This window comes from Saccopteryx bilineata, chromosome 2, assembly GCF_036850765.1.
Source record: "Saccopteryx bilineata isolate mSacBil1 chromosome 2, mSacBil1_pri_phased_curated, whole genome shotgun sequence".
Lineage (NCBI taxonomy): Eukaryota > Metazoa > Chordata > Mammalia > Chiroptera > Emballonuridae > Saccopteryx > Saccopteryx bilineata.
In genome coordinates, this window is record NC_089491.1 from 151,983,512 (window position 1) to 152,008,526 (window position 25,015).

Sequence of the window (25,015 nt, forward strand, 5' to 3'; positions counted from 1 at the left end):
TTTATATGCCAATACTGTAGCTTCAAAATATACACATAAAAATGACTAGGGATAGAAGAAACTTAAACACAAACGTAGGGAGAGATTTGAACATCTCTTTCTCTTGGTATTGGACAGAGAAAACTGGCAAAAATAAAGACATGAGGATCAGACTACTTTACATTACTTAGGGAATGATGTGGTAGAGGTGCATAAGATTTTGTACTCTACAGAGGACATAACTGACTTCTTATCAATTATTCAGAGTTAAGGAAGTATAAATCTTGTAAACTGCAATTAGTCTAAACAAAAACTGTACAAATCAGTTTTCGAGTAAAATATAGGAAAGTCAAAATTAATAAAGTACAGTAGTCCCCTTTTATACTCAGGGGATACATTTCAAGATCCCCCAGTGGATGTTTGAAACTGGGAATAGTACAGAACCCTGTATATACTACAGAGATCAGGTTATGACACAGTTTTGTTCCTATGACAGTGACATAACCTGAATTTTGGTGTAAGTCATAACACAGCCTAGCCTAAGTCACTTACCTATCCTAACACAGTTGTAAAATCATAATCTAGAACATAAAAACAGAACTAAGCCACAGAAAAAGGAAAAAGACATTAATATACTGTACTGTACACTGTACTTTAATAAAAGAAAAAAATGAGTGTAAAAAGAAATTCCTTACCTTTATCCCTGAGATTGGCTTGCACATGGGAAGGGGCATTGCAAGGTGGAAGAGAGTGACCTATTGGGAGGAGGAAGCTGGAGAGGCAGGAGAACCTTCAGAAGGTGCTGGAGATACTGGGTCAGGTGAATCAGGATTGCCTAAGGAACAAGCAGGAAACGCTGGAGATGACTCTACCTGCACTACAGGTGTTTCATCTCAAGAAGCAGCTGATGTAGAGGATCTGTACAGGATCTGTTGCAGGCCTATCTACCTGCTTAAAGAATTGTTCCAGGCTAGTCTGGAAGGTTGATGACTTCTCTTCCAAAATCTGCCTAAAGCATTGCAAGGAGTTCATAACAGTTCTACAGTACTTACTGAAGCTTTCATCGCTGGGGTCTTCAGCCTGAAATTTTGCCAACCCAACCTCTACCATAGAAAAGCCTTCTGCCAAACCCTTGGTAGCAAATCTCTTGGGTTCTTGGGTTTCTATCTCTTCCTCTTCGATCAGCTGCTTCTCCAGCTGAATGAGGTCCTCAGCAGACAGCTCCTCTCCATGTGATGCTAGTAGCTCTGTGACATCCATCGTGATGGCTCTTCTCTTCTTTGAAGCAGTACCATCTAAAGACTGACTTTTGCTTAAGAGCCATGATAAAGGCTAAAATGTCACCAAACAAAGGAACACTAACAGGACACCTGTGCTTTTAACCATTTGAGTAGTATGAATGTTCATGTACGTCCTTGAGCCTCCTGACCATCCAGAGTAAAAGCATACATGTAACAAAAATTTTATTTTAGGAATGTGTAAGGCAACATTAAAAAAAGGCAAATGTATGTTCTTCTTGTTTCCATAAATTGGTTATCAAACAAACATGATTTTAAGTTAATAAAACTGGAACTGGAACTAATTTTATTTTTTGAAACAAAAAAAACCTCACTTCTGGGAGTCAGCGAGCATGAAAAAAACTCACTAGTCAAAGGGTTAACAGTCCAAAATGGCGCAGGTAAGTGTACTGGGGAACACCAACTCCCTCATGCCATGACCCAGCGCGACTGGTAATTCCAGGTCCTGAGGGAGAATGATGCAGAATGAAAATTTACTTAAAGAGAAATAAGATGGGATTGGGAAGCCTCTGTAAGCTGATGGCAAGAACAGAGAGACTCTCTACCGCAACCATACTTTATTTTTAGGGCAGAGAGAATCATTAGCAAATCAGTGATATCTCTGATCACATTTCCAAAGCAACCCAGTAATTCTCCGAAGTGCAGAAAACCCCCACCATACATAACATCTTAACTTCATAAACCAAAGAACTATCTCCAGTCTCTCTGATGAACATGGGGGATAGGATGAGTGGAAACAATCCAGCATCACAGCTAACATGGAGGTGTGGGGAAGAACTTAGCCTTTAGCACAGTGGTTCTCAAAGTGTGCGCCAGGGCACACTGGTGCACCCTAGAAGATTTCTGGGTGCGCCCTATGGTATTCCAGAGAAATATGTACCTGCTGGAGACCAAAAAACCAAAAGGGTTTTTGAGTTTAGATTTTTAGGGGACAGAGGTGTGGGGAATTGGTTATAAGCTGACAGACTGCCCAACCCCCCACCTCACTTGCCTGATTAGGTTGCAAAAGGCTGTTAAGCTGTGGTGCTGGATTGTTTACACTATCCCCCATGTTCCCCGGAAAGACTGGAGGCAAGTTTCTTCTATCCTTTGTTTGGTGTCAAGTTAAGATGTTATGTATGGTGGGGGTTTTTTGCACTCGGTAAAATTCTCGAGTTGCCTTGGAAATATGATCAAAGATCTCATTGATTTGCTAATGGCCCACTTTGCCCTATAAATAAAGCAAGATGCGGTTTTTGGGTGTGCTTTGTTCTAGCCAGCAGCATTTACAGGGCCCTCCCAACCCCGTATTTTCTTAATTCCTCACCGTTCCCACTCAGGACCTGGAATTACTAGCTGTACTTGTTCGCGGCATGTGCCCAGATATAAAAATAAATATATAGTTACTCTATTATACCATTTTATTATGGAAATACTGCTCTTTTTGTTAATACATCATTATTATATTTATTATTAACACATCATTATATTATTTTTAGATAAATATACCCAAATAAAATGGATCGATTTCTCAAAAAGAAGCATGATATTGAAGAATCTGATTCTGGAAGTGAGCAAAAGTTAAGTGTAAATAAAATAGATGGGCAGAATTTAATTTATAGCATTGTCCATCACTTAACACTGAACAATACGATTGGATTAGAAACCCATTCATGGAAGCTTCAAATGATTTTGGTTTTAACATTAACAGAAGAAGAACTGGCAGCTATATCCACTGATCGTGAATTGATAAGGAATTATCTCTTGAAGCCTTTTGGATTTCTATAAAAGAAGAATATGTGGCAATATCTAAAAAAGCTTTGAACATTTTACTACAATTTTCAACATCCTATTTATGTGAATTAAGATTTCCTACCCACACACAATTAAGAGTAAAAAGAAAGGAATTCGTCAATGTATTGATGAGGAAATGAGAGTTTGCCTTTCCAATACAGTGTGTCCGTAAAGTCATAGTGCACTTTTGACCGGTCACAGGAAAGCAACAAAAGATGATAGAAATGTGAAATCTGCACCTAATAAAAGGAAAACTCTCCCAGTTTCATACCTATTCAGTGCAGTTCAATGTGGGCTCATGCACAGATTTTTTAGGGCTCCTTAGGTAGCTATCCTGTATAGCCTCTACAGACTCGTCACTGACTGATGGCCTACCAGAACGGGGTTTCTCCACCAAACTGCTGGTTTCCTTCAACTGCTTATCCCACTGAGTAATGTTATTCCTATGTGGTGGCGCTTCGTTATAAATGTGCTGATATTCACGTTGCACTTTGGTCATGGATTTGAATTTAGCGAGCCACAGAACACACTGAACTTTCTTCTGTACCGTCCACATCTTGACTGGCATGGCCATGGGCTGCTCTGCTGTATATACGGTGTTACGTCATCATCTGCACATGCATACATGCTGCCACATCATCCTACAGAAACTGGGAGGGTTTTCCTTTTATTTGGTGCAGATTTTACATTTCTATTGTCTTTTGTTGCTTTCCTATGACCGGTCAAAAGTGCACCATGACTTTACGGACACACTGTATATGCCCAAACATTGAAGAAATTGCTAGGACACATAAGGCTGTTTCTCATAAACACAAGAATGAAAAGCTTAACACATTTGCACTGGGACCTGCTGAATTTACTAAATCTTACTATGACTGTATCTATATATATAAAAAGATAACTTTTTTGTGTTTTTTTTATTTTTTAACCCCTCTTTTTTACAAATTCTAAAAAGAATAACTCAAAAAATGTAACATAATAATGTTTTTAATGTCATAATAAATTTAATTTTGTTATATTTATTTCATTTAATTACCATAAAAGCAGGCTTGGACTTTATATTTTTTTCTTTAATATTTGACTTAATTATATCACATATTTCTCAGAAATTTGTATATAGTGTGCCTACAATTATTTGTAGGATTTTAAATGTGCCCCAACTTCAAAAAGTTTGGGAACCACTGCTTTAGCAACTTAACCAAGCAAGTGAGGTGGGGGTTTGGGCAGACTGTCAGCTTACTGCCAGTTCCCCATACCTCTGTCCCCCCAAAATCTGACCATAAAGACCCTGTCAGCTTGTGGTCCCCACCCCCTCACTCATAGGTCGCGTCACTGCGTATTCTTCCACCATGCGCAACCAAACCAGTTTGTCCAGGTGGTCCATACGTATGACACTAGCAGTGTAAGCCAAAATTCTCATATCTTTATTTTTAAAAGTTTTTATGGGAATGAGTGTCATAAACTCGAAATGCTGTACGTTGAGAGTGTCATAACCCGAGGACCCCTGCATATTTTTTCATGTACATATATACCCTTTCACTTAAAGGAAGCACTTTACAGCTTCTCTTTGGTGTATCTAAATAGTCAACCAACGTCACTATTCTTTCGTTTTGGGCCCATTAAGTAAAGTACGGTTACAGGAACACAAGCACTGTGATACTGTGATGTTCACTTGATCTGATAACTGAGATGGCTACTAAGTGACTAAGGGGCAGGGAGTGTCTACAGTATGGACACACTGGAGAAAGGGATGATTTAACTCCTGGGTGAGACAGAGCAAGACAGCGTGAAATTTCATCACACTACTCAGAATGGAGTGCAATTTAAAACTTGTGAATTATTAATTCTGGAATTTTCCATGTCATATGTTCAGACTGTAGTTGACTGCAGGTAACTGAAACCATGAAAAGTGAAACTGTGAATGGGGGGGGGGACTGTTGTAAAAGCTAAATACCCACAACTTAAAAATAAAATAGAACATCTTGCACAAACCTCTTAGAAGAAGTAGTCTTACATTTTTACCAGGCGCATATATTTAGGAGAGAAACTGTTCTAAAGAATATAAGTAATAGTTTGACAGTCCCAAATGATGCAATGTAGTGAAAAGACCCAGTTCAGGACTGCAGTTCAATGGAACACTATTTCACTTTTAGTCTGGATTGCATGTTACTGAGAATAGAATCTGTATTTCTTTGAATTTCCCCATCCTATATCCATCCTTCCTGGTATTCTTACGGTCAGTTAAGCACAGTAAATAATCTTCACTCAGCAAGCAACCCAAATCACCATGTTCCCATCCGATATAGCTAATAAATTGTAAGCAAACTCTAAACTCTTTGGGAAGCATCCCTAATGGATACCTCACTAGACTGAAGAGCTTTTGGAAGCAAAATAAAATAATCATCTAAAGTTGAGTGTTTTGGGATGAAGGTGACCAGGTCAACACTAAATTTAAAGCCAGTTTGAGAGACATATTTTAATGGCACTAGAAATTATGGCTAAAGGTCAGGCTCAGATCCTTTGATGCTCAAGGTCTACAACTGACTTATGTGTAAGATATATTTTTTAGAACATTAACTGTGATTTAAAGTAGCAAGAGACAGTGTTCAGGCCAGGGAAAATAAAGTCCCCTTCCCCAAGTTTTCCTGTTGAAATAATTTGACTTCAGTAATTTTATTGAACCTGAAAAATAATTATTAATAACTGCCTCCACAAAGAGAAGTAAGGAAGATTGCCCCTGTCAATTCCTGCTTAGAAGTTTCTAAGATATTTTGAGATTACAAGAACACTATGGATGAAATCCATACCAATTTAGAGATCTCATGTGTTTGGAACCATTTAAAAATGCTGAGCAAGGCTCAAAGGAATTAGCAAAGTCTGCCACAACGTGGCTATGTCACTAATCTCCAAAGAGAATAAACACCAGATGTCACACAGCCCGAAGGACACCTCAGTGCTCTTGACAGCTTTCAGTCATACTGTCCTTTAATAGATTCAAATGCCCGAGATGTTTATGGGTGATAAGGCTAAGTGGTATTATCTCCATATGAAATTATTAATGATTAGTTTGAGGAAATGCACTATTTTTGATGGGTAGGAAAATAAACATAATAAATTTGATCTTTGTAAAAAACTGCCTGAAGCAACCTAGTAGAAATACTTTGCCTATTTTTTAAAAATTTCTTCTACTGGCCTAGTGATGGGTATATCCAAACTAAGTGATAATCTTTAAGTAAGTCTACTTTTGTTGTTAAACAATAAAATAAAGTATAATATTTTACTTATTAATTTATTCAAAAAATATTTCCATGAGCTAGGCATTGAGGATTTAGTACTAAACAAAGCAACCATGGTCCCATGGAGCTTATTGAGATGTTATCTAAATTAACTAAAAAGTGCCCATATAAATAAGTAATTACACATTGCGATACATGCTTTGATGAGAAAGGACTGGGTGCTCTGAACATGTTTGACAGGTCAGGTTTGAGAACCTGACTTAGAGTTCAAGCTCTGAATTTATTTATTCAACCATATTTACTGAGCACCTACTTTGTGCCAAAAAGCAAAAGAGATTACCATGGTCACTTAAAATGTTGCACTCTGACTCCTGGTTTGGTAGAAAAAAAGATATTACAAATAACAAACAACTTAAAAATAAACTCAATATAAAAAGGATTCCAGGGATGGAATTTTATTTTAGTCGTCTATTCTTTCTTCAAAAGTAACTTCAGTTCAATAGCCTAAGGAGCATTTAAGTAATGCTTAAGATTTTTTTAGCACTTCTAAATATTTTCATATCACTCATTTTATTGCAATATTTTCATTAGAAAGTAATATTGTAACATTTTAAACAGTTTAGAAAACAGGGAAAGGTTGGGGTCAGTGGGCGGGACCCCAGAATCCAAATATCTTGGCATGAACATCATTATAGCCATCCAGCTAGTTTACCTGCTTTCCCTGCCAACCTTTGTAAAGAGTAGACTTTTGTTCCTCCAACAGAGTTCAGCTTCTGTCATCGTCACATTGAATGGTTCTTTCTAAAGCCCTCTAGATCAGTGGTCCTCAACCCCGGGCTGCGGACCAGTACCGGTCTGTGGGCCATTTGGTACTGGTCCACAGAGAAAGAATAAATAACTTACATTATTTCCGTTTTATTTATATTTAAGTCTGAACGATGTTTTATTTTAAAAACTGACCAGATTCCCTGTTACATCCGTCTAAGACTCACTCTTGACTCTTGTCTCAGTCACGTGATACCTTTATCCATCCCACCCTAAAGGCCGATCTGTGAAAATATTTTCTGACATTAATCCGGCCCGTGGCCCAAAAAAGGTTGGGGACCACTGCTCTAGATCTCCTAATTGTTGAATTCACCAGTCTCTTCTCAGATCTTATTTGACTTGTCTTTCCTTTAGTTTATGTCACTGCTGTCTGCCCTCTGACCTTAAACAATTTTCTGTTATACAGCTCTGTCTTGGTACCCTTGTCTTGCTCCTATTTCTTGAAACACTCTCTTTTATTTTTCCTTCACTGACTCTTATTCCTCAGCTTACCTTTCAAATACCTGTCTGGTCTCTCCTCCGGTTATACCTGCCTCCTACAGTCCTCATCTATAACCTCACTGCCTTCTAGGCCCCGATGACGTTCACATCTGGATCTTGGCCAGGGTCTCCTTTTTGAGCCCAGAGATTCCTCTGCCTCTTAGAGAGTGCCACAGTAACCTGACTTAATGATTTTCCCTGAAAAATAAATGTATGACTAACATGAGACAGCTGGAATCCGAGTCGTAACTTGACACCGCCCTTTGCCTTTACTCCCCATAGGTGCCTCAGTCAGCCGAATCAAAGAATTCTGCTCCCTTAATCTCTCCCCTCCTATCCAGTCCCATTGCAAATGTCTTCATTTGGAGCTTCATCAATTCTATTCCTGTATATGGTCTTCCATCTGAAAGACCTGTTTTCATCCTTCCTCTTATCCCCCACCCCCCAGCTGCTTCCAGAACCATCTCTCTTAAACAAAAGTCGGCTCATGTTACTAGTGTGCTTAAAAGCCTTCGGGTGGCCCCCCATCATCATGACGTCTGAATGGCCGCTGCCATTTAGAACTGCTGGGCTACTTTGACATCAAGTTGAAAAAGCAAGGTAACTAGTAATCAGAATAAAATTAATGCTTGAATAGTACATTATACTTAAATTTTATTAGCATTTTTTAATCTTCATGAACTTTTAGAGGCTATAGATCTATGCTAATTTTTATATATATTTTTAACTCCCTGCTTTTTAAGATAAGTATTTTAAGTACTGTTTTTATTTGAGGCACTGGTTAATAAAGCTGAAGGAAGCATGGGAGAATGTTTGCCAAAACCAATGATTTTCTTTTGGTCATTATTACTGTTATACTATTTTCTTGACTGGAATAGCTTGCCTCTTGAGATTATTGCTTGTTTGCAGTAATGAAATTATGTCATCAGCATTTAGAGGGATACTTGTCCTTATATTTGCAATGGCAGGAGTACAGAAATACAATAAATTCTCAAACTATATGTAAAAATCAAATACAGTATTAAAAGTAGTCCAACAATTTTTTTTCCCACTGAACCAGTCAGGGAAAAGACTGCCCTGACCTGCCATGATTCTAACTCAGAGGCCATTGCGGATGTCATAATGTAAGTGTTAATCCCGTACACTTAGCCCATAATCACTTTTAAAGCAGAGTCAGATCTGAGCCAGTTAAAGTTGCTAAGCCTTCCATTGATTTTGGTATTTTTATCAGGAAGGTAAAAATAATATAATTGTGCTTAGCAGAAAAATTATGAAGCCTGAAATCTGTTGCCTCCTCCTATAAAATATTAAATCAAGAGAGTAAAATCTGCAGTTTATTAAAAAGAAATCTCAGTTTCCTGTCCAAAGTGATAGACTGAACATATATGTTTGTTTCCTTCTCTCCCAAGTGACCCCTTTAAAGTGAGAGGAAGAAAAACAATAAAAGAGGAGGTGGAGAAAGGGGGTGGGGGAAAAAGACTAAACACATTTCAAGGAGAATTGGAGTGAGGTCAGGGTGGGGGGTGGGTCTTGAGTAGTCAAGAAATTTTAACCAGTCTTTCCAAGGAAAAAAATTGGGTGGAAATGCATTAATGTGTAGGTAAAACTGATTAAAGAAAGCTGTAACCCAAAAAATGCACAGCTGTCATTACAGAGATGCCCAGTGGGAATATAAAAAGGCTCATAGTGCAGAATTGTCAAGAGCAAAATGGAGGACTGACAACTAACTGCGTGTTTAACTGAAAGTCTGAACAACAGCTAGAAATACCTTTATATTTTTCTCACTTTCTTTTTATTTTTTTAAATTTATTTCATTTTTTCAGACTTTTTAAATTGAATAATTGGGGCAATATTGGTTAATAAAAGTATATGAGTTTCAGGTATACACTTCTATGCTACATCATCGGAACATTGTATTATGTGTTCACCACCCCAAGTCAGCTCTCCTTCCACCACCATTTATCCCCTCCATCTCTCTTCTACCTCCCCTACCACCTTTTTTCTCTTTCACATTTAGAAGGACAGCATCAGTTACTCACAGGAAAAAAAAAATCCTGGAACATTATTAAATGGCCTGTCTGGGAGAACTGGGGCTGCTGTTGAGGTGTGGTACTCCAGAGTAAACCATTCCCCAGTCAGGGATTCAGGGGACCCGAGGACAAAGGCTTGTCCATCAGCAAATGATATCAGTATGACCAGAGCTGCCAGTCAGCCTTTCTGTTCAGAGTTAAGACACAGTGAGGAGACAGCCCCTCATGGTACCTGATGACAGAGGGAACATAGAAATGGCTAATCAAGGATCCCCAGAGGTACATAAAGAAAACCAGAAGCGTGAAAGACAAAAAACCAAGATAAAGAGAATAATTGCCCCAGAAGAGGCAGAGATATTTTAGAGAATAATGGAAAAACTCAAACGAAACAACTCATTTATACTCTCTCTAATCCAATGTCAAATATTGATATTTGAAATATTTCAATTGTAAAATAAGGTGATGCTGTAAAAACAACTGGAGACTACAAATAATGTAAAAATAAATTGCCAAAAGATACCTGTTATGCAATGTCATTTATATAAACTTCTAAACATTTTTTTTTTGTTTATGGATATAGGCAAATATAGAAAATGAATGAAGCCAAGTGTGGGAATGCTACATTATTAGTTATCTTTGGGGACACCAGCAGATGTAGGAGTAAGGGAGGAGACTGGAAAATGTAATTTTGTTAGAACTGTAATTTTATTTTGTTAGAAAAAGAGAAAAATCTATAGCAACTATAGAAAAATGTTATTATCTGTTAAATCTGAGTACCTAGCATCTGGTAAATCATGAATGCCTATTATACAGGGCAGGGAAAAAGTAGGTTTACATTTGTGAGTATGCAAAACAGTTTATTCTTATATTCTTATTTATTAATTATTGCATTATTTTTCCCATGAATAACTGTAAACCTACTTTTGCCCCACCCTGCACTCTATATGCTTTTGCATATGTTTGAAATGTGTGTAATTAAAAATTCAAAATTTAAAATGTTGAATTACAGAAAAATTTGTATTTGTATAATAAAGTCATGGTTCAAAGAAAAGGTAAAAGAAAATATAAGGTGCTTTTTAACATGTGATGCAGTGTAAAAAAGGAAAATCTGACTTTAGGTAGCCTGGGATTATGACAGTTGGACCATTGGAAAAGGTAATATAATTCCAGAACTCTTTATCTCTGCATATAGCCATCATGATATGAACACTGTTTACTAGTTTTCAGCTCCTTAGACTCAATCAGTGGAAAAGCATAGAAGACTTAATTATGGTTGGAGGGGGGGAGGAAAAGATGAGGGGAAGATCAGGGCTCTAAGGAGGTCTTATTGAGTGGAGAGTCAAATGACATTAAGCTATAGGATAGTCATGCATTCATTTGCTCATCAGATAGGTTTTTGCAACACCTCTTTATGTTGCAGGGACCATTGTAAGTGGTTGGCAACACAGTGGTGAACGAAACAAACCAGCTCTCATTGAACTTACATTCTAGTTCAAGGGGCAGACCTTGAACCAACAAGGTTTTAAAAGAATTAAAAATACTATAACTATCAAAAATTAGAAGGGTAATTGGAGATTAGTGTAAGTAATAATCAATCCATAATGTCTAAAAAGAAGCATTGTCCAATGGTGGAAATGTCTATATCTGTAGAAATGATAATGGAAATACTCTGTATCTATATCAGTGGTGTTCAAGGGAGTAACCACCAACTGCATGTAACTGTTGAGAACTTGAAATGTGGTGAGTGTGACTGAGGAACTGAAATTTTAATTTATTTAATTTTAAGTAATTTAAATTGTGACATGTGGCAGGTAGCACACTGTATTGGCCAGTACAAATTTAAAATGAAAGAATGAAGCGATAGCAGCATAAGCATATTTTTTTAGAATTAAACCAAAAACCCATTAACACAGTTGTCTGAAGGGGTGGGGAGAATTGAAAGAGAATAAGTCACTGAGCCATCTTGCAGTATTTGATTTTCTGCTTACATGCATTTGGTCTATTATTACTTAAACTTTTGGGCCTTTGAGGAAGAATAATCATTCTTTTAAAAATGAGATAAAAGTTATACTTGAAGTGTCATTTGAAGTGAATAATTGGTCAAGAATCAGAGCTCTAAGCTTCAGACAATTCTTTTTAGCAGGGGGTTTCTAAACAGAGTTTTATCATTTGGCTTGAAGTAGCTAATAAGGTGAACTGTGGTCAGTGAGATGAACAGATTCTGATTTTAGAGAGACTAAAAGCTGCACATTTTGAAATATGGTTGGTTCTGGAAGTACAGAATTGTGAGAATTGGTACCACACAAAAATACTGCAAATCTCCAGCTTGTCTAACCAAACCATACTGAAATGTATACCATTGTTATTAAACCATCACCCGAGCCCAACTGGGCTTTATTGTGTTCAAACTTATTTTGCATTTGAAGATAACAAAATATTTGTAATTATGTTTCAAAACAATGAATTCTTTGGCCATAGGTCCTTCTGCTGTGTTCTACTGATGGGTCATGTGGCCAACTTACTGAGGTTTCTAGTTTTTACTTGGGGGTTTGGGGAGTAAGTAGGGGAAAAGAAGCTGTGTAGAGAGCAATCCTTGTTAAATTAAGATTAGGGGAATGAGAGTCACATTTTCTAGACATGATACAGATGGAATTGCCTTCAATTTTTGTATAATCTATTGCTATTTTTAACAACTTCAAAGATTTTTTAAAGGAAGCAAGAAAAGATTGGCCTGGAGAGTTGCAAAAAGTTTTCTTAGGAGGCAATTGTAGTGAAACATTTAAAAATTGTCAACAGAACACTATTTGTGGAGAGCTATGTCGTTATTCAATTATGGGCTCAAGTAGACTCAGAGCAACTTTAATTAAGCCATGTTAGTGAGAAGGATTAAGTCTTTTTATTGCAATTTAAAAACTTAATTCTAGTGTAGATGGTAGCACGCCCTGAGAATCTAGTGTTACAATTACCGGGATCACTTGTTTTTATATTTATGATGTAAATGAATATATTCTGGACTTGCCTCACATTACACCAGAAGTATTCAGTTATGTCTGCAGATTCATTTGGCCAGATGGTTGAATAAAATGAAGCATATCTGTTTGCTTGTATTCCAACTTGTCTGCTTTAGTTTTTACCTGTATTTTTTGGCTATCTAGAGATGGGAATTCTTGAAAGAGAGAAGTTATTTATTGACAATAACATATTCTTGATAATAATAGGCTAATATCTTCAAAAGTACAGTTTATAATACACCCAAATCCAACCTCATCTACTTGAATCAAAGGGATGTATTGGGGGTGGGGTAAGCCAACTGTTTATACAGGTTTTCAATCGGCTTTTCTTTTAAAAAGAGCATGGAATGCATCCAAAACTAATAGTGTTTTGTTAGATGAGAAGACCAAAAGAGAAATCCTAAAGGAAGGAGGATGGATGATCTTTCTTTAATGTCAAAACTGACATAAACACCCCCCCCCCCTGCTCAAGATAGTTTTCTCAACGAGACCCAGATTGCTTCAGTCTTTGCCTATCACCCTTTGAAGCACTTTCCTTATTAGTAGGAGTGGGGGCAGGGTATCCCTTTGAGGATTTTTACAGCAGTGAAGAGTTCCTCCTCTAAATATTTTCACATGATGAGGGAATTCCGCTTTCAAAGTGCTGTCATCACTGTGGCTTCTCCACCACAAGACAATTTATTTCTGGGTGAAGGGCCTTCTTAGTTTGATTGTCAATAGGACTTACCTTTCTGATGGATTCTCTTTCTATAGAGCTGTACTTTTTTGAGAGACCGAGCAAAAGAACTCAACAGTCTCCTGTGTTAACCTTGTTGGTGAAGTTGGCCATGATTTTCTTTTGAAATATGTTTGTTTCATCACAGGGGGTTACAGTCTTCAACTTGGTATCCCTTGTCAGTCTCTGCTAATTAAGATTTGGGTGACAGGTCAAATATTCCATCCTAAAAAATTATATTTCTGGGGTACTGTGTGAATTTGGGGGAGTTTTGAAATGTCTTTTTTTTTTTTTAGACTCTTCCAAAGTTTAAATAACACTGTGGTGAACAACAAATAAACTATTCAAGTGTTAATGGTTTCCCAGAAACAATGAAATCTTTTGAGAACTCTGTTCCTGGGAAATTCTATAAATACTAAATTCATGGGTACAAAATGTATAGTATAGTTTAATAGCACATTCAAAAGCAGTTCATTTAGTCAGCAATAATTTATAATTATTAGGAAAGAATTAGTATTAAGAAATCCTGAATAGAATGGACAGTTTTCTTAATATTATTGCCTATGGGTGAGCTTCTAAGTCTTTGTGATTGTTTTAGATAAATGAATAAAAATAGCACCCTGTGTCCCAAACTAGATTACATTATTTATGCCATTACTCTTGGACTTTCCCTTTGAGCAGTTTCATCATTAGAAGGTGAGAGAATCAGTTTAGGATATATCAGTGGTGGGATTCAAATCATTTAACAACTGGTTCTCTGCCCTGATGACCGTTTTAAGTATAAAAAAATATACCAAAAGGTAGTTTATTATTTCACACATTTAACACTTAAATAAGAACAATAAAAGGAGTACACAAAACTAGATTATATTATAAAAAAGAATTTTAAAATATTCATAAAAATATTTAATACCTGACAAAAAACAATAAAACTGTTATTTAAGATATTTCCATATTGCTCCTTGATTGGTGTCCTCACTTGCAATTTTGTTTCACCTATGGACATTACTATGGGTACTTAGAATATAGAATGAACATTACTACGGGCACTTAGAATATACTGTTGTGCAGATAAACGTTAAAAAAGAGTAAGGAAAGTAAATTTGTAATTTCCACATTGGGCGGCTGCCCAGGCACCCACCTTAGAGAGAACCCTGATTACAAGTGCCATTTTAACAACCTGTTAGCTGATTTCAACAAAAAATTAGGTATCGGTTCTGCCAAACCCATAAGAACTGCTGAATCCCCCCACTGGGATATATTTATTATTTGCCCCAGGCCTGTAAGTGTAATAGTTTAACTACCAACTAATCTAGACATGGCGGTAAACATATTTCTTTTTATTTTATTTTTTATTTATTGGTTCTTAGAGTGGGAGGGAGACAGAGAGAAACATCAATTTGTTTTTCCACTTAATCATGACATGCCATCATTGGTTGATTCTCATATATGCTCTGACCGGGGATCGAACCTGCAACCTTGGCATGTCGGGACAATGTTCTAGCCAACTGACCTACCTGGCCAGGGACTAAACATATTTCCTGAAACCTGCCACCTTCTTCTTGCTAGAGTGTTCAAAGGAACAACCTCTCAGCAATTTGTTGAGGAAGATGTGGCACATAAGAAGAGAGCTCTAGACTGAAGTCAGAATACCTCTATTCTAGTTTTGGCTCTGGCACTAACTGCCATGTAATATTGGCAAATAACTTGTCCTTCAAATCCCCTTCCTGCCCTCAAACCCTTTGAGGGACCTAAATCATCTTCATGGTTTTACCATCCTAAATAAATAAATCAACTTCACCTGCATAGGCTTAACTATAATGGTTGAACCAAGTTGCATATTCCAGTGAGAAACCAGCATTGATATTTCTTAATATAGTTGGTAAGAAAAGGAATATAATTATATTGTCTCTCTCCTGTGAAACTCTATAATGTACCAAAATTTTCATCCCATATTTTCAAATTTCAATGTTTTATTTTTTTTTATTTATTCATTTTTTTTAGAAAGGAGAGGGGGGAGAGAGAGAGAGAGAGAGAGAGAGAGAGAGAGAGAGAGAAGAGAGAGAGAGAGAGAAGGGGAGGAGCAGGAAGCATCAACTCCCATATGTGCCTTGACCAGGCAAGCCCAGGGTTTCAAACCGGCAACCTCAGCATTTCCAGGTCGACGCTTTATCCACTGCGCCACCACAGGTCAGGCTCATTTCATATTTTTTAAGGGTCATTGGAAATCAATTTAATAAACATTTGAGCTATGCCTTTGTGGCACTCCATGAAGGGCAGTGAGACTGCTCAGGTCAGTGAGTTCAGACTCTGCCTTCAGAGTGCTCACCACCTACTCAGGGAGAAAAGCATGCAAACAAGCAAGTCACAAATCCAGTGAGATAAACTGAACAAGATAAGTTATATGTGACGCTGGAGTAGCATGGGAGGGTGTGTGTGTGTGTGTGTGTGTGTGTGTGTGTGTGTATACCTATTTTTAATTCTAGAAATAAGAAAATGTATGTGTGTGTGTGGATGAGGGGTAGAGGCAGCTTTAAGATAAACTAAATACAAAACAAAACAACACTCCTCATTCTTTACCTTTTTTTATCCTAATCAATTATGTCCTCCTATAGTTTTAGTTGTCATAAACTGCAATCAAATAAATTATGACATGGGAGGTTAAAAAGTACAAAATACTCTCTTTTCATAAATAAATTATTATTTAATTTCATTAAACCTCTCTTTATTAGCCATTTGCACTTCTGCCCTTGAACAAGGAAAAACACTTAAATGTGTCAAGTAATTATTATAAACCAAATACTATAGCCTAGACTCCATTTAGAATCTCTTTAGTATTTAGACAATAGGGAAACTTGAGTTTTCTAAAGAATACTGGTGTGTCTTAGCATAATTATTTTTTGTGGAATGTTATAACTAGAAGGGTAAAGTTTTCTGGTGATTTGCCGCAATCTTGAACTCAAATCAAAGAATTGGACAGTGTTCGAAGTCTGGGGGTTAAATCTAGCACTGACTATGAAAGCTGTATTGTTGTGTAATGGAGAATGGGAGCTTGGGGGAGTTTCTTATAAAAATTTGGTCTGAGCTAGTTTGTTTTGTTTGAAACTAGAAAGTGTATTGTTGAAGTTTGCATTCTGTTTTCTTTCAGTGGGTGTACTAACACAAAGCACCATGTTTTTAAAGGGTTTCCTCCTTTCTGCAGAAATAAATTTGGCTTCTGAAAAAGAAAAAATTTGCACCAGCAATTCAGCAACATTGCACCTCTTTCATCATTTTGGGGATGCAGGTTTCAGCTCAGTAACTCCCGACATATTTTCTGGAAACATGTAAAAACATGCCCATAAGTACTGAACATAAAACCTGACTTTACACTCATAAACATTTGTATAATCTTATGGTCCATAAGTACTGAACATAAAACCTGACTTTACACTCATAAACATTTGTACAATCTTATGGACCATTTACCATTGAGTTTCTTTAAGCTGTGTGCATATTTTAAAAATCATTAGAATAAATGAAAATTGGAACAAGATGCTATTTGAGAGAAGGTGCTACCCAGAAATGCCTGAAGAATACTTTCTGTGACTTTCTCCTCTTCAGTAAGCCAGCCTCTGCCAAAGAAACAAATAAAGCAATGCTTTCCCGATAACACCATTTGGAGAGATTAAATTAAGATGGAAACAACAGAATATTCACTATGTACTGAAAAAGCATGCTTCCTAAAGAAGTGCGGAACAGTTGAAAAGTTAACAGCCAGACAAGTTGGGTTGTATTTTGGAAAAAGGCACATTGTAAGACTCATAGTGCTTCAGAGCCATGCTCAGTGACCCTGAAGATAAGAGAGAGAAGAGAAAGTGGAGAGAGAGAGAGAGCTTTGTAAGTCCAGAGGTGCTCTAGGAAACCACTAGATGGTCTAAGCATGTCTCATGAAACAGACAATCCCAATGCAACTATAATCTGAATGTGAGGAAAAGGTTATTCTTAAAAAATAGTTGCACTCTTGCCAATACATTAGCCTTCAGCTTTTCACATTTTTTTTTTTTTCAGGTTGAAACAGGTAAGTGTAATTCATATACTAAGGATTTTCATTCTTTGCTTAGTATTCCTTTAAAATTGCATTCTAACCCAAGGCTTTGCATCTTTCTTCTCTTTGTTTTGGCTCTCATGCCTGCTCTGCCCCAGGTTGGCCTTCCTTCCACGATGTGATCAGTTCCGATGCAATCACGTTCACAGACGACTTTTCCTACGGGATGCACAGGGTGGAAACAAGCTGCACTCAGGTCAGTTAAGCCCACCTGAAAACCCAGTGCTCATTCTGCATTGCAAACACTTCCAAGACTCCTCATTTTGCTAAATGCAGAAATTAAAGCCAAGTGAATGACTGATCACTGAAGGGCCAAACAACTGCAGTGAAGCCTCTATAAAGTCTTAATAATATCTCAATCTTCAGGTGTTTAGTAAGTCCAATTCCATGTCGGTTATTGGCTTCAAAATCATTGGTAGGAAAAATCATTGTCAGTCTACTCAAGATACTGGGAGATGGGCTATTTTTAGAACATATGAAGATTTCATTCTGTGGCCTCACATAACCTGATGTTTAGATCATACTCTTCTTCCTGCGTTTCTGTGCACTGTTAGTCATCATACCTCTTATGGCAATGATCCAAATACAATGAACAGGGACCCCAGAAGCAGCTTTCCTTGCGTGGGTCTGACAAAGGAGCGTGGAGAATGGCAGTAGGAAGAGGAAGTCCCACGCTAGGCTGTATATGCACAGAGTGGGAATATGGGATAAGGTCATTTCTTCTCTACTTATCCAGGAATATAGACCTGTCCTCATTTCCAAGAATTTTCTGATTAATTCTGTTTACTTTGCTCTGAACCAAATTTACTTTGCTAGCTCTGAGACAGAAAATGAGCATGTGTTGAGAAAAGGGCAAAAATACTTCATCTGTCATCCCAGTTAAGATACTTGAATAAGTGGGTATCTTAAACCTAGAGGCATAGCTTAAACCTTGAGGCATAGTCAGAACCCTCTTATACAGGGGTCCCCAAACTTTTTACACAGGGGGCCAGTTCACTGTCCCTCAGACCGTTGGAGGGCCGGACTATAAAAAAAAAAGCTATGAACAAATCCCTATGCACACTGCACATATCTTATTTTAAAGTAAAAAACAAAACGGGAACAAATACAATATTTAAAATAAAGAACAAGTAAATTTAAATCAACAAACTGACCAGTATTTCAATGGGAACTATGCTTCTCTCACTGACCACCAATGAAAAAGATGCCCCTTCCGGAAGTGCTGCGAGGGCCAGATAAATGGCCTCAGGGGGCCACATGTGGCCCATGGGCCGTAGTTTGGGGACCTCTGCTCTTATATATAAAATAAGAGCAACTACACAGTCTATTCTATAGTAGGTAGTCCTGTTCTTATCTGATTTAAGTATGTGAAATGTAAAGTCTGAGTGTTGTGGCACTGAAATTCATTGATACAAGAGAGTGTTTTGTTAGGGGATATCTGTTGCATATATTAAAGGTAAAGGGGGCACAATCAGGCAGCTGTAATAGCAAAGTGATATCACGTGGGCCTCCCTCAGCATTCTTCTACCTGCTCTTTAACCCCTCCTCAGGCACAAGAGTTTTAGGGAGTAGGTGGCATATTTACTACAAGCTGGGGAGGGAGATAGGTTTGACCCTAACCATCTGATGAATTTCTGTTTTCTTAAAAAAAAAATAAGGTTGGTGAGTTTACTGTCTTCAAGTATGAACACTATTCTCTCCTTTGAAAAGTAGATTTCTTATTTTATGTCATATTTTCAGTTCACTCTCGTTTCTCAGATATGAGTCTCTGAGCAAGATAGTGGAACTTTATAAAGCCGGTCTCTCCTCCTAAGATTCTAATTTAATTGGTTGGGGTGAGGCCAGAACATCAGCATTTTAAAAGCTCCTCTGGTTAATACAATAACAGTATTAGGTACATACTGTCATTCTCTCTCATTTTACAGTCAGAGAAACTTAGACACAAGGAGGACAATTACCCTTGTGTAAATTTACATAGATTTAAGTGTCAGAATGGATACTGAATTTGGGTGTTTAGCTCCAGAGCTCTTTATAGTGCTTAAATAGATAGACAGACATAATAGATGGATAAATATGATAGATAGACATACCATAAAGTGTCACACTGAAATAAGAAAAAATAATTTATGATCTCCCAGCAGTTAATTTAATTCAATTTGATTTTGAATCAAATTGAATTTTAATTGATATTTTTTAACTGCCACAAAAACAAATTATGACTATCTACCCAGGAATCTAAAATATTTGACAAAATAGTAACTTGGTAGGATAATATATAGTGATATTATGACTTAGGCACATACAGAATACTTAGCCTCTTTTAAGGCTAGTAGTTTCCTTCTTTCCTTCCTCCTTCTCTCCCTTTCTTCCCTCCCACCTTCCCTCCCTTCCTTCCTCTGCCTTCAAGTCTGTTATATGACTGCTACTCTGTTTTTTCACTTAGAACCCACTTTCAAACATTGAGTCCCATGGAAACCAAATAAAGAAGACATAAACAAAAAACGAGGTATAAGATAACTTTCCTGAAGGCCCTACTCTGATGGCTTTGTGACTAATTCTTAAAATTCACAGTTGGAATAAATTCTCTGTGCCAGCCACAGAGATAACATCAGTAGTAGTAAAGATAATACTATGAAGATGACCAAAGAGAAATGAAACCCACAAACTGTGCCAAAATAAGACAAAATTCATAAAGGGGTACCAAGCTAACTCAGGCATAGCTCTCTGCCCTCAGGTAAAGACCTGGGTGATTCTAACTATATTATCTGGGTGAAGAGTAGCAGTTGGGTGAAGAACTAACACTAATATCTGTTCCCTTTCAGCTTCTTTTCCCACCACCTTTAGTTCTCATATTTAAAAAGCATTTGACCCTTTTTAAAATAAGTCTTAAGTATAAAGAGAAGAGGAAGGGAAATTGGTTCCTCTAAGGCATATGTAAAAATACATGCTTTGCAAAGTAGGTTCCATGTAGAAAATAATAGGTTTCAGCCCCCCAAATGATACATTTGCTGGGTTCTTCCCCACGTGAATAGAGCAGAGGCTGTCTGTCACACAAGTGTAATAATAGCTTCCTAAGTTAAAGTATGCCAAGTATCTATCTTTCATATCAATTTTTTTCTCTTTTGTGTTTCACACACATTTACTTTCCTTTTTTTTTTTTTCTGTATTTTTCCGAAGCTGGAAACGGGGAGAGACAGTCAGACAGACTCCCGCATGCGCCGGACCGGGATCCACCCGGGACGCCCACCAGGGGGCGATGCTCTGCCCCTCCGGGGCGTCGCTCTGACGTGACCAGAGCCACTCCAGCGCCTGGGGCAGAGGCCAAGGAGCCATCCCCAGCGCCCGGGCCATCTTTGCTCCAATGGAGCCTTGGCTGCGGGAGGGGAAGAGAGAGACAGAGAGGAAGGAGAGGGGGAGGGGTGGAGAAGCAGATGGGCGCCTCTCCTGTGTGCCCTGGCCGGGAATCAAACCCGGGACCCCTGCACACCAGGCCGACGCTCCACCACTGAGCCAACCAGCCAGGGCCTACTTTCCTTTTGTTTAACATTTTTCTTTTGTTTTCTCTTTTCCATTTTTTTCATTCATCCTTTTTATCTTGACATAAAAAAAAAAAAAAAACTGCTTTAATGGTTTCCATACTAGAGTAACCACTTGTATTTTACTTCCTAGTTTCTCATTTTTTTTAGGGAGAGGAGGGGAAGCAGAGAGAGACTCCTGCATGTGTCCCGAACTAGATTTGACCCAGCAAGCTCACCAGGGGGCAATGCTCTGCCCATCTGAGGCCTTTGCTCCATTGCTCTGCAACTGAGACATTTTTTTAGCACCTGAGGTGGAGGCCACAGAGCCATCCTCAGCTCTGGAGGTCAACTCGCTGGAGCCAGTTGAGCCATGGCTGTGGAAGGAAAAGAGTAAAGGGGCGGAGGGTGAAGAATCAGACGGTCACTTCTGTGTGCCCTGACTAGGAATCAAACCCGGGACATACACACAAACCTGAGCCAGCCACACGCCGGGCATTCACTCAAAGCCGGGACATCCACACGCTGGGCCAATGCTCTACCACTAAGCCAATCAGCCAGGGCCCTAGTTTCTCATTCTTAACACGAGTTTTCATCATCAGCTTATCTTCTTTTGTGCTCTATTCTTTCAGTGTATGTAGTCTCTTCCCAAGCTGAAACTTCTCCCATCTTTTTATTTTGTTTTGTTTCCTTTTTGATATGACAGGGTGTCAGAAACTTCTCTGATTTTCTTCTCCTCTTTCTAAATTTCTTTTTGTATTTTGAATTCACATTTCTTGTTCTTTTCTTTGGACTCAGTTGCATCAGTGTGGTTTGTATTATGAAGAATCTGTTGGATACTTTTAGCGTTCTCAGAGACATTCTCAGTTGGACCTGTTATGTGAAGTCCTTCTTTGTAGTAAAGGTACAGTATCTAAACTTGAAGACCCTTTTACTGCCAGCTTATACAAACGAACTGAACTTCCATGAATGAAACCAGCAGACTCAACTGGCTTTCCTGCCAACATGACGGGGTTTTGTTTTGTTTTTTTGGTCTAGATGTCCCTAATTCTTGCTGTAGTACATAGAATTCTTCTTATTTTTTTTTTAAATTGTGATATGGATTACACCATGCAGTGAATTAGGACTCATATTTGGGTAGAAATTATAAACATGTTGGGAGAGCCATAGCCTACTACCTCTTTACACTACATTATAGTGTCCCCACATGAGTTCTTAGGTAATAATTGTTCAGTAAAAATTTTTTTTTTGAGAAAGTTAAGCTTGATTCAGTACTATCACCACTTTTCAGAGAAATATTACGACCAGGCCCTTCTATAAAGAATTTCTATGTGAAAACTGAGCGTACTGCCTGATCTTCAAGTTCACAACAGGAAACAAGCGAGGCGGTGGAGTCTCTTCACTGACTTCGTCGGGACTCCTGCTGGTTGAGGAAATCACATTCTGGTTTTTGTTGCAACCATATTTGTTTTCTTTTACTCTTCTACCTACTTCCAAACAGGATCTTTATCTTAAATTTGCTCACTGTTGGTGGGCACATGTGCCTTCCCACTGGCTGTGGCGATTTCCTTAAATTTTTCAGTTATAAAGAGTTTTCTCGCCTGACCAGGCAGTGGCGCAGTGGATAGAGCGTCGGACTGGGATGCGGAAGTACCCAGGTTCGAGACCCCAGAGGTCGCGCGCGGGCTTATCTGGCTTGAGCAAAGAGCTCGCCAGCTTGGACCCAAGGTCGCTGGCTCCAGCAGGGGGTTACTCGGTCTGCTGAAGGCCCGCGGTCAAGGCACGTGTGAGAAAGCAATCAATGAACAACTAAGAAGTCGCAAGGCGCAACGAGAAACTGATGATTGATGCTTCTCATCTCTCTCTGTTCCTGTCTGTCTGTCCCTGTCTATCTCTGCCTCTGTAAAAAAAAAAAAAAAAAAAAAAAGAGTTTTCTCTAATTTTATTTAATTTACGCTTTTTCAGTTAGTGATAAAGTACATTGCTTCTATTCCAGTTTCCCTATTATGAATAATTGTTTGACAGCTTCTCCCTAATCCTCCAACCCTGGCCTGTTAATCAATGCTTTGTCAAGAGTTTAAATTCAGTGCAAAGAGGTAAGATTTGCATGGTTTAAGCTATAGTTCAGAGAAGTAAATCCCTCCTGGAAATATTTCTTTCTTTAGATCAAAATTCTACATCTGAAGCAAATGGGAGACCAATAAATCACATAACTTTTTGTAATAATCTTTAAGGAAACCAGCAGATCCCTGAGTTTCCCCAAGTTGGAGTCTGTTTATGATTGCTGCTATGACTGCTGACTGCTTGAATCTATGGTAGAGCCCCTTAAGTTTGTTTTAGATCATTATTAATTTCTTCTAACTCAGCCAGATCAACAGAAAGGTAAATGTCCACCAATACAAAGTGTTTTTCAAAAGTTAAGCAGTTTTTGGTAAAACCCCAAACCTTATTAATCTTTTGCAGATGACAACTCATATATAGCTGATGATTAAAGATACCCATGTGTTACAATAGGGTTTCAGACTCACAGCCCATCTCTCTTTTTCTTGATCTTTCAGTAAAATCATAATGCTAAACTGGTGACTTTACAATCATTTCCTTGGCAAAAGATTAATATCATAAGCACAGAGGAAAAGAGCCCCACTTACACACAAGTGTCTTCAATAACGGTGGAAGAAAACAGGATACTAGTGGCAAAGTAAATTGCTTTTCTTCTTAAAACTCTTTCTCCTTTCCGTCCTGCCCCATGTGCCCAAGTGTAAAAGTCCTGCTTTGAAACTACTTCATCTTGTAGATCAAACACTTAAGAGAAAATGACAATAATAAAGCTCCAAACATCCTAGGAATAGCTGGGAGAAAACCCTCGAGGACAGCTGGAAATACATCAGTGCAGAAGTATGTAACTATGTTGAATGCACTATTTGTGTTTCTTATGCACACAATTGAGAATTGCAGTCAGATTTTAAGGAATTAGGTTAAATTTGATGCTCAATCACTTATTGGGGAGGGGAGTCCTTTCCCTTGGTTCTCTGCTTGTTCTTTAGTTGCCAGCTTTTCAAGTGGGAGGCTTAGGTGGTAGAGGATTCCTGTGGAAATTAAATTTTTTTTCTTTTGAATACTTATCTCATGCTTCTTCAGAATGAGAGCTAAAATAGTCATAGTTTGTATTTTACCTGTAAAATACAGAAATACATAATCCTTTAAAAAAAACTTTCAAAATGCACAGTGAAGATTCTGCCCTGAAATAAATCATTAACAGCAGGTTTCTGAGATTTCTTCATCGGACAACTAGTTTGTTTCAGTTACAACCAGGTGTGCTGCGAGAGCCCAACACATTGCCAGTTGGCGGGGGCGGCGGGGGGGTGGGGTGGGGGGAGGCAGAACTCGCAGGCGGCTAAAGAAACAACGCATCACTGACAACTTCCATTCATCATTCCAGCCTTGGGCCAGGGGGAGAGGCTGGAAAGAATGGGCTCCATGTGCGTTCTCAGGGAGGGGCCTTCAGGGCTTATGAACTTTTAAAAGGAACCGGTAATAGTCTTTTATGTGAGACTAGATGTACCTGGGGTACACAGACATGGCGCTGTGTGGTTGGGCTGCCCTCTTAAAAATGGCCTCTCTGTGCAGGCAATAGGGTGGACAGGTAAGTGGTGGCACACATATAATTGAATGCCCTGCTGTGCTTTGAAGTGTTGCTCTTTTCTCAGTTATCTGAGCTAAGTGTGAATCTTCCAGAACACCTTGTGGCAAGCATGATGATGTTATCATTCTCCTTTTTACATGTTTTCTGAGGATTTTCCTACCCTATCTCCAACCCATTATAGTTGTTTGCATATGGTTTTTGTTGCTTTTTCCTGACTTTAATTTCTCTTCCTAGGCCCCTGCTCTTTGTCTTTTGCCTGGATTGGGGACATCTAGAACCTCTGTTTTCCTTTCTATTTAGCCAAAAGGCTAGTTCCTGATTGAATAAATGAAACTGCAGACCAATAACTAACCCGCTTCAGCAGATTAAATTATTCTAAGTTAGAATTTTTACAAATGATTTGGGAAATGAAGACCATACAAA

General features: G+C 38.2%; 1 protein-coding gene across 2 annotated transcripts in view; it reads left to right on the forward strand.

The window, feature by feature from the left end:
• The window catches only part of MSRB3 (methionine sulfoxide reductase B3), a 176,193-nt gene that overhangs the window by 145,440 nt on the left and 5,738 nt on the right, over positions 1-25,015 (forward strand). For both annotated transcript variants that reach the window (XM_066258196.1, XM_066258197.1), the window contains one exon: positions 17,533-17,630. In XM_066258196.1, the coding sequence (XP_066114293.1) occupies positions 17,533-17,630 (98 nt within the window). The remainder of the gene's footprint in view (positions 1-17,532; positions 17,631-25,015) is intronic.